The sequence below is a fragment of the Aplysia californica genome, unplaced genomic scaffold (assembly GCF_000002075.1).
Source record: "Aplysia californica isolate F4 #8 unplaced genomic scaffold, AplCal3.0 scaffold00164, whole genome shotgun sequence".
NCBI lineage: Eukaryota > Metazoa > Mollusca > Gastropoda > Aplysiida > Aplysiidae > Aplysia > Aplysia californica.
In genome coordinates this window covers 850,355-861,507 of record NW_004797434.1, presented here as the reverse complement: position 1 = coordinate 861,507, position 11,153 = coordinate 850,355, and the positions used below count along the sequence as shown (strand labels likewise).

Sequence of the window (11,153 nt, the reverse complement as noted above, 5' to 3'; positions counted from 1 at the left end):
GGGGGCTAAAAGCCTACAACAGACTTATGTACTGTGACTGAGGCGATCTCGAATTATCTGTTTTTCAAAATGCACACTCTTGTCCTGAGAAGCTCTAAAGTCATTTCATTCTTTCTCAAATTTTTAAAGTTCACATTTCAATCATTGTTTGTGTTTATGTATATTATCAGTGCCATTCCACAATCGCCAAACGCAGTTTTTGAGGTTTTCCTGGTATAGCAGTTATTCAAATTAAGACATCATTGGATAGCTGACAATATAGTTTTGTTGTATTTCCTTATTTCCTTTCTAGTTTTTTAAAATTAAGAGCTCACAAGAGCTCTAGTCTTGTTTCTGATTTGTGTGTACTCTTTTTCTTTAGTTTCTCAAAACTTTTATTAAAATTACGACATTTCTTGTGGAATGATGCTGTTGATATAACTTTGCTTGCCATTTTGCTTTGTCTTGCATGCTCATGTTCCATTGAATTTCTCATTATTTCCCATTGTTCTACTCCGCGGGTGATTGGCGGGTGCTCTGGTGTGGTTTGCTCCTTTTTTCTTATCAAACATCTATCGTCATGATCTCTCCTCCGTCTTTTTTTATGTTTGTAACTCTCTTGTAACACCTCTGATCTTCGGTACTTGTATGATCCTATTGTGTTGCAAGTGCCATAAATCTCTTACTAAAACACTATTCTACTCCTTAATATTTTTTACTCTTCCTTTTACTGTCTGGTGTCATCTGCACGAAGGGCCCCATTGTAAAACAGACTCTACTAGAAGATAGAAAAATAGTTATTTAATATGCTGATGCCTCTTTCTGGACCCGGACTGTACTTGATGAATTCATTCACTCCTCTTTGACTGCTACCGTGACTATTGGAGAACTTTTTCATTACTTCTTCAAGTTTGTGGAAATTGTACTTTTTAGTTATTTCTGTTCTTGAAATGTTGATAAAGTGGGGGGGTTTTCGTGGTGTCCTTTATTCATGGTTTCCCCATATGCATGATTCTATTAACTAAATTCGAGTGTACTTTTAAGTCTCAAAAAGAAAGAAAATGATATTACAAATCTGTTGACATGCATTTCAGTGTAATGCTTAGGCCTACTGCAAATTCCTGTGAAATGTGAACACTAGGCATGGTTTTGATGCATGTATTTTATATTTTTTGCCATGTACTTGTGTTATATTGTAATTGGTAAAGGTGTAGGTAGCCATATGTTTTGTCTTTTCTGTATATCAGATGCACTCTTTTTCTTGCAGTAGCATTTTGTAATTTATTCTGTTTGCACGGACAATTTTTATTTGAAGCATTAGTCTTTTGAATGATTTTTGGCTGTACTGCATGTTGGGGGTTTTATTTTGTTTTTCTTTAGTTCCTTCTGTAAAGCTCAACGGTCACAAAAATATAGCATCACAGAAGCATGGATATTTTTTTTTTAACTCAACAAATTCTTATGCGAAAGTTAACAATAAGCTAAAATCCTTGGCCCTGTTGTTCAACTTGACCTGGCTACCACAGTTTGAGGTTCAAAATTGAGTAAGGTCCAAATTCTTTCTCGATTGTTGCTAAATCATATCCATTCCACCTGTTGTCCTAACAGAGGACCAAGCGCTTCACCTTCAAAATAAGCTGTAGCTACTTTCTGTCTCGTAACCAATGAAGTGTCTATTAAAGGAAAAAGAAATTGGTCTACTTATTAATGTTATAAGAATAAGTACCTTCAAAATAAGCTACATTTTATCTAGTAAGCAATGAAGTGTCTATAAAAAGAAAAAAAAGTTGCTCAACTTATTAATGTTATAAGAACAAATAAACAGACTGAATGGTACCCCATTTGATAATGAAAAGCTTTCAGATGATCCTCCTTTTTGTATACAGTGTGCGTGGTACTTCTAAAGTTTTGAGAAAATCAAAGGGAAAGAGATCAGCCAAACCAGAACCATGAACTCATTGTCTTTCAGTTTAAAAACTAGGAAGGAAATAATGAAACAGAGGGAAACTATATTCTGAAATGCCCCTTCATGTCTTTATTGGATTAACAGTTTAAACTGGAAACCCCTAGAAACTGAATTGGGCGATAGCGGAATGATGCTGACAATAATCTCAAATAGAAGAGTGAGCTGTCTAAGAATGCTGCAGTCTTTGTTCAGGGTTCCTGCGGCCTCCTTGAATTCAAGGAGTCCTTGAAAATTCCTTGATATGAATTTGCATTCAAGGAAAAAATCTCCTTGAAAACTTGAAATTGAGGAACCTCCTTGAAAACTCCTTGAATTTCGATGGATCGGACATGAACTAAAAAATTTTTGTCGGATTGCTCTTGGTGCACCGTCGAAAACGGCATGAGTTTCTAGACCAGATCTCTTTGAATTTTGAAAATGTCTCCTTGAAACCTCCTTGAATTTGGTGGGAAGTTCATGGCAGGTACCCTGTTTGTTGTTTTGTTTATTGATGTTGTGGTTGCTTTTCATGCATGCCGGCCTGTTCTGTTGCATGTTTGTAGAGCCCACTGAGTCTGGCCCGACTACTGAGACCCCACACACAACACCAAGTATTGGAACTTTTAAAAGGTGAAAACGAAATTTTGCAGATCTAATTTTAGATGTGGTTAAGATAATAATCACTCAGGGTTTTTTTTATGATTCTCATTTTGATGGATTTCTTCAGGAAGAAGGAAAATCCTACACTTATGTCAGCTATGTTGCATAGAGGCAGAGAGAGGAATGGATGTAGATGCTAAACATGAATAGTCTTGCTATTTCCTAGCACGAAACAGCCAATGTCATACCGACATCTTTCTCTTTACTCAAACTAAATTGTTCACCTGTAATATTATTAGATAAAATCGCTAAATTTTCAAGTAAACATTAGCATCAGACAGGAAACATAAGCTGAGTTGGTATCATGCTGGCCTATGACACATGAAACTATGGTTTGAATCCCCTGTGGGACATTTTTCAACTCTGGTTGTTTTGATGCTTTTCTCCTCTTACTCGGCTGAATCCTACCTCTAGTCTGCGGGAGACTCATTGGAATAAACATAATCAACAACAAACTCCTCAACATCAAGCCCAAACTGGGTCCACAAAAACCTTTGGGCCACTTCAGAAGAGTCGGTCATTTTTACTCTATTACACAGCGGACTCACGTCCCTAATACATAAATACCTCCTTCAGGGAGATGAGAAGCTGTTCTGTGCCGGATGCAACACAGATTTTACCCGTCAGACACATTTTAACAGAATGTCTAGACTTTGGAGAGACACGAAGGAAGTATTTTGAATGCAAAAAATTCCAAGATCTATTTTCCGTTACTAATCCCAACAGAATCCTTGATATTATAAAGTCCATTGGCCTTTACAGAAAACTGTAAATACAGTTATTTTGTTTTAAGAAGGGTATCATTTTTAGATTGTTATTTTACCTCAAGTTTTTAACATTTTAAAATCTGATTGTTGACCCGAGCCAAGCCGTGCAGGGAACTGTTGTGAATGTAACCAATTTGTGTTTCGCACGCTCATATGACCTTATGCAGTTGGGAGCGCCGTAAAACTTTTATTAAAACAAGAGATGGATTATAAAGAAATTAAACTGTTTTTAAATGCGCCATATTTCTTTTCACTCAAACTTAATTGTTCTATGTAATATTAGACAAGTCAGACAGGAAAGGTATTGGAGCACCATGAGCTGAGCTGGTCTCATGCTCAAAGATGGATGATAAAAATCATGAACTGTTGTGGAAACTGTAAGTTTTTTAGCTATTTCTGTTCAAGAAATTTTGATAAAGTGGGGTTGTTGTTTTTTCATGGTGTCCTTTATTCATGGTTTCCCCATATGCATGAATCCATTAATTAAATGAATTTTCTAGCCATATGAAACAATACTACTGGGACATCATTGGAGAGGACTTGCATATCTGATGTAATAATTTTTCTGGCTTGACTAAACCTCGTCAGACCAGTACAAGAAAACCCCACGATTCCCGACAAAGCTGGACCACACAGACTCCCCCAGAACCCCAGACAGAACGACCCCACCTGGCCATATCAAAAGTGAGTACTAATATATATCTATGCCTTTATATACATACTAGCTGGGCCCCCTTTCGATGAAAAGAATGATCGGTGCATTAACGTCAACTGAAAGTCATTGGCCTACTATATTTACTCTGTAGGCATACTGGAATGGAGCAATAAATCTTGAGATATGCAAAAAATTAGAAGGTCTAGATCTATACTCTCAAAACAAACGTCGTGAAAAATTGTGTGAAGTTTGAAAAGGGAGGTTTGATGTCATTAAAAATTGTGTCGAGAAAAGACTTCCGTTTTTTTTTTAATGAGACTGCGGAATTGTTGATCATAAGTTAGCCTAGGCCTAGAACTCTGTGTAGACGAAACAAAGCATTTTGGAAAATTCGGAGTAAGCAGTTTGCGTGGATTTTTTAAAGTTAGGTCCTAGCCACACGGATGCTGTGGAGGCCTGCAAAGTTTCAAAGGTGTGGGTTAGGTAATAAGGGAGGAGTTTGTGCACAAAGCCTCCCAAGAGCATTTTTTTATATATAGATATACAGTTGAACCTGCTCAAATGGCCTCCCACCTGTATAAGACAATTACCTGTACAAATGGCCACTTTTTATTTATTTCCTTGTGTATTTTTTTTTCATTATAATGATACCTTATAAGGTGGCCACTTTTCTCCTCGGCAATGGGTGAACGTGTTTAGACAGTTTCAACAGTATTTCATCATAACTTATGCCTGGGGTATTAGATAATTGGATCAAACAAACTACAGGCTTGATCATGGTTAGAAAGGTCACATTTCGTACAAAGGCAATCAAGAAAATGTTAATCTAATTGTAAGTTTTCAATCCTTCACTGCATTTTTGTTTCTTTCTGTTTTCTTTGTTTTCTTTCTCAGAACTGAATGATAGTGCTGAATAATGGAATAAAAATGTAATACTTTACCACCTTTCTCATACCTTAGGAATGACTTAAAGCTGTCTAGCTGTAAAAATAACTGTTGGTTAGCTCTTTGTTTACTAAATTGTGTAGAGAAATGGAGCGTTAACCATAATCTAATCTGATCCAAAGCAATTACAGTGAGTCACCAATAGAAAAGTACATATTTTACACAGTGTCATTATAATGTAAAAAAAAAAAAAAAAGCAAGGGGGAAATGGGAAGCGGGCTGTTTGTACTGGTGATTGTCTTAAACAAGGGGGAGTTGAAACAGGTTTGACTGTGACTGACTCCTCCATTCAGATAAGTAGCTGTTACTAAGCGTTTTATTTACCACATTGTGTTGTGAAATGGAGCTTTTACTGCAATCCAAGCCAATCTAAATCAATCCAAACCATTTAATTTTTTCCTCTCTTCAGATTATCCCAAACTCCCCAATGACATCTCATGGACACAGAACCGACCTCTATTCTGCAACTCCTGTACAGAGCGAAATCCAAATAGTCACATCCTTGATGGTAGGTGTCCTTGAATGCATACTGCCTTGTGGGTGGTTGGAGGGTGTGGTGCCACTGGTAGACCTTTCTTCTTTACTATCCATCTTTTCTTTCTGTTTGTCTGCCTTGCTGATTCCCAGCACTAGAGGACCATTTCTGTGGTGATGTGCTTCTCTCTACTCAAACTCCAATGCATACTGTCTCAGTGGTGGTGTGAAGAAACGGAATGTTGCTTGAGGCATGGGAGTAGAATCTACAGGGAATATGAATGTGTATATTGTATTGAGGACTTACATTTAGAAATATGGAATAGGGGGCTCAATAATTCAGCAGATATGCTGTTTGCCTTTATATTTGAGGGTCAGGAGTTTGATCTGCTCCATCTTCAGGTTATTCTTCTTATGTTACTCTACACCTCCCCTGATCCTTGTGTAGGTATGATCAAGCACCAAGTCTTCTAGAATTAGTACGAAAAGTTTCAGGGATCCAGTGTGCATGTCAGAGATGGGATGAAGGGGGGGGGGGGTAAGTTTCTTGTACTTTAGCTAATTCAATTGGTTGTCTTTCTTTGCTTTCAGTTTTCTTTTTACCTCGTGATTATTTTTTAAACTTTATTTTGCACACCTAAAAAAGCCTTGTCATAACATAATCATAGTGAACATTTTGGACTTCATTAACAAGAATGCTTGACTGTTTACCTTCTCAGTGGCAAAGTTAACCTTTTATAGATGTGACACATTGATTCTTTTGTTAAGAAAAAATTCAACTTCTTATAAAATGAAGACATTCTCAGTAGTGAAGGGATAAAACACTGAGTTTAAAGAATCTCTAAAGGCTGATTGATTTTTGTGAACATTGGTTCTGTAGCTATTGTCAAGGAATTAATTGTTGTCCTGTTTCCTCAGATAATCTGAGAACGTTTTGGGTGGTACCAGTACTTCATGATGCTTGGACGATATTCGACCTCCAGTCAGAACACATCATAACTGGAGTCACTATTTTTGGCTGGTGAGAATTTTTTAACATTGTAATTATCTTTTCTTCACCTTCTTAGTTTCTTGTATATCGTGAAACATGCCAAGAGTAAGAATTTATAAATATGAGGGAGTATTTGATCGAGCCTGATGAACAAAAGGAAGGATGAAGAAAGAAATGTTGTGTGCTCTACCAGAGCAGAAACTACTGCTTAATTTTTAAGCTGTTGATATTCTGATTGACTCAATGCCTAAACAAATTAGTAACCATGTAACCATATTTATAATAAATTGTTATTTTTGTTTAGAGTCTGAGGTACAAGTTTTCTCATTTTCGGATAGTTGAGATAATTCAGTTGTTCCCTTTGTGAATTCCAGGAATAGTCCACAGATGATTAGAACATTCCAGATCCAAGTTGCTGACTCACTACAGTAAGTACGCTTTGGTTTGGAACTTTGGGGTTATGTGTTTTATTGCTTTGAGAACAATTTTCTACTTTAAGATGAAATAACTATTTCTGCCAGATGATTAGTGAGAGACGATGTTTGTGAAGATGAACAAACAGAAGAATATATTACTGTTGCACACTTTAATTAACCATCTGGTGACCAGAAAGGACCTGACGTGTCACAGAGTATGATCAATTCTGTAATGAATATTGCAGTCCCCCCCCCCCCCCCCAAACCCCCACACAATTAGAGAAACCTTGGCTTAAGTTGTAATCCAACAGTGCAACAACTGAACCCAGTCCCCCACACATTAGTTCTCTTTTATTCCTATCATTTGCTTTTTTAAAAATACAGGGTGTCCTAAAAGTTGCACCCCATCCTGGTTTTCAGCAAAAACAGCTTAACTGATATGAGTCCATAACGAATGCTTGCATTGAGCTTCCCTCATCAGCAAAGCAAGCATCGATTCCCTCAGAAAGGCTGTCTTTTACAGACCTGAGTGTTTTAGGCGTGATCTTTTGGCACTTTGTAAGTATTGCACCAATTACCATGTATGAAGAAGGTTTTCAAGATTGGACACCCTGTATAACAGAGCGATCATTCTTTTGTGATTGGTATTATCATTGTCTGTCTGACAGAGGCCCTTGGACTGTCATGACGTCTCACACCTGTCAACGACTGGGCAGTTCTGATCCCAAAGAAGAAGGTATGGAGTAAGTGGGTGGCAGGTGCTCTGATGTGATTTGCTCCGTCTTCCCTATCAAACATCTGTCGTCCTTATCTTTTCTTCTTCTTTCTTGTGTTTGTTACTCTCTTGTAACACCTCTAATCTTCAGCACTTTCTAACCTCACTGTGCTGCTAGTGCTTTAAAACTCATACTAAAACTAAAACGAAGGTACGGTATAGCAAAACTGAGTGTTGACTAATTGTACCTGGGGGTTTTTTGGGGGTTTTTTACTGTATTTTTTATACAAGTCTAATGTTGATGTTGATTTCTATAACAGATTGGGAAAACCATTTGACACTCGGAAATGTTATTGTAATATGCATGGACTTCTGAACATTTTATATAAGGGTAACCTTTTTTTTTTTTTCATTATTGCATTAGTAGCTTTCTCCAATATTCTGTGTAGGTGTTCTGTTTCTTTTTAATATTTTGTTCTTTTTCATGACAATGATTTGTTTTGTTCAGATATATTCAAAAATACTATATTACCCTACAAAAGCAAAATCTGTCAATTCAAACACGGCACACATATTCCCAAAAGGGGGATATTATCATGTTCTTATGCTCAGTAGAATTGTAAATGGACTGATTTATCAATGTCACGCTCATACTGTGCCAGAACAACGTAGGGGGAACTGCTGCTTTTTCTTTCCTCATCCTTACTATCATCATTTTCCTCTACTTCTTTTGCATGTTTGTCACCCTCTCATGAATTGCTATTTTCAGGGTGCCTTGATAATTGAAGCAGACTTTGTGTTGTTGAGGCTAGAGGTGAGCAGAGTAAGCCTGATTCCCGGTCTGGACTTCTCTGTTGACATCCACCTCCTGGCGCTCATATGACCTTATGCAGTTGCGAGCGCCGTAAAACCTTACTAAAACTTTTTTTTAACACAGCACGCCACTGCTAGTTGACAAAACGCCTTGCTCTTTTTAATGCTGTGCAAGCTTAGTTAGAAAAACTATGAGCTTCTTAACACTTTGCGGTCACTTGCCGCAATAATGCGATGGTGAAAATTATCCGTTCCAGTCACTTCTGTGAGAGGCCCGAGAATTCCATTGCAGTCTCTCTCCTGGCTGGGTAGCCAGATGGGGTATTTTGTACTGCTGGCTGTGTGACTGCAAAGTGTTAAACCTTTTGCTGCTTGACTTGAGACAGTCTGTGGCCTGTTTTAACCCTTAGATGGTCATGTGAACAAGACAGTTTCTGGCTCAGTACATAAGCTCTTCTACCACTATCGAATGGGAGAGTTTTACTATGGCAATATTAGTTTGTCTTTGAAATAGTAAAATCATTGTGCTGCTGTTCTGTGAAGTTTCAAAATTGTGCTTTTGTTAGTAAGTGAGGAATAAGGATTTCACTAGCAATGGTACAATGGTACATACATATTGACTGCTCTCCTCTCCCCCTCCGCCGGTAAAAAAAAGTTTCCCTGCAGTCCCTTGTTGGATTACTTACTTTTTTTTTTTCATCTGTTTACAGCATTTCCCCAAGACTTCTTTGGCTTCACGTTCCGCAGTCGCTATCTGCGCCTGTACCTTGTGGACAACCATGAGGGCAGCCACATGTGTTTCCAGGGCATCCAGTTCCACGGAGCCGACTGTCTTGTCGTCGATACCCTGCAGGCGTGTCAGCTCTCCCCCATCACTGACGCCATTATCCTGCAGGTCTGAGCGCTATAAGATAAGATAAGATACATATATTTATTGTCCAGATCCTGGGGCATTGGTTTCATGTTTCACCACGTATGCACACACACACACACACACACACACACACACACACACACACACACCCATTCGCACACACATGTGCACACCCGTATACACATACACTCTTCCGTCACTCATCGTCTCTTCCATTCACATCTGTGCTCATAAACATAATAATATAATAGTGTGTTTGCACTCACAAACAGGCTCACAGTCACATGCATAATATAAATGAACAGTTATATAAACATTAATAGTGTTAAGCTATAATATCTTCTATAGAAGATTTTAAAGTTTTATCTACTTGTGTTACCATTTCTATAACTCTTCTAGAATTACAAAGTTCAATCTGCTCAGTACACAGTTTTGAGAAATTTGATGCAAAAGATTTTGAGTTTCACTACATGTCAAGCTTTTTTAAATACAATTCTTTCAATATCTTGACTATGACTCCAAATAATCTTTTGAATTTGATTGAGCAAATAAAACATTTGATTTCTGACCGCATGGTCTTAGTACCTCAAAATGGCCAAAAATGTTAAATAGAACTTTGTAATTCTAAGGTAGCCCCTTATGTAAAAAAAAGTCTTTGTACATGAGAAAATAATCGCTGTACAGTGCTCATAGCTTGTTACTGAATGTGACAGAGCGCTAAGAAAATGCTATCTATTACTATTATTATAACTAACCTTATCTTCCTTCCACACAGGGGTTGAATACATGGAAGAAGTTCCTGGACATCACACCTGAACAAGTGTACGAACTGGTATGTTTTGTGAGCAAAGAAAAGTGCGACACATGTCTCTTCACTGTTCATCATCTTATTAAGTTAGTAAATAATTCATAAAGAATGTGTATTGACGGGATCAGTTCAAGGTGATTTTTTTTTTGGGGGGGGGGGAAGAATTTTCTCATAAGATAAGATATAATATGGTATACATCATCCGGTTAAAGAAGAAAAGAATAACATTTCGCTCCTTACTGTTTCTTTGACACAAAATATAAGTACATTGCATTATATCAACTCCTTAATTCTCCCACACATGTTCATAAGTACGCATAATCATGCTCGCATATTTTACACTCACAACTGATTATTTTGTACTTCATGCCTCAAAAGATATAATCTTTGAAAAGGTATCAAAAAGTAGCATGTAAAATATGACATGACTGTCCTCAACAGCTGAGACAAAAGATGTGCAAGATTAACCTCTTCAGAAGAGGGAGGGAGGGGGGGGGTGGGTGAGAATGCCTCCTTTGATGAATAACTTAAATTTTTACACACAGAGAGTTGCTGGTGCTTCTCAGACCTCATATTTTGTAAGCAAAACATATGAAGTCATTTTATTTTGTAAATGTTACTTTGACAAAGTGCTAAGCACCTTGCAGGGGTTTTTTTTAGTAGTAAAATGAGACCTGACCTAGTGCTCTTAATGCCTTATCACCATTCCTGATACCATTTGCTATATTCTGGAAACAGAATCTTTTTGTTTGACAGCTACCTCAGAACTGAGAAAGTGTTACTTATTTATCTCTGTATGTTGATCAGTGAATGTTAAATGTGTGGAACATGTCTATTTTAGGTGCCTGATGCTGCAAAAAAAGCTTCATTGTTGGAGGCACTGTACAAGGGAAGAAAAGAGAGTGAGTTTTCATCCTGTGATAACAATAGCAGGGCTGCCCACCATATCGAATTTGGCGGAATCGTTACGATTTTTATTCAATTTGAAGAAAATAAGATCGTAATACCCCTGGTTTCGATTTTTTTTTATATTTTATCTCCCCAAACCCAATGCCAACCTTCCTGGTGTATAAGGGGAGAAAATCAGAAAATCTACCAGACCCGGACAGTT

General features: G+C 37.5%; 1 protein-coding gene across 1 annotated transcript in view; it reads left to right on the top strand.

Annotated features, from left to right (window-relative positions):
* LOC101850646 overlaps window positions 1-11,153 on the top strand; it is a gene marked incomplete in the record, with an annotated part of 31,596 nt that overhangs the window by 14,275 nt on the left and 6,168 nt on the right. Inside the window, 9 exon segments of the mRNA XM_035969650.1 lie at window positions 2,488-2,554; window positions 3,940-4,035; window positions 5,361-5,459; window positions 6,344-6,446; window positions 6,791-6,844; window positions 7,501-7,568; window positions 9,071-9,255; window positions 10,010-10,066; window positions 10,884-10,944. Coding sequence (XP_035825543.1) covers window positions 2,488-2,554; window positions 3,940-4,035; window positions 5,361-5,459; window positions 6,344-6,446; window positions 6,791-6,844; window positions 7,501-7,568; window positions 9,071-9,255; window positions 10,010-10,066; window positions 10,884-10,944 — 790 coding nt within the window.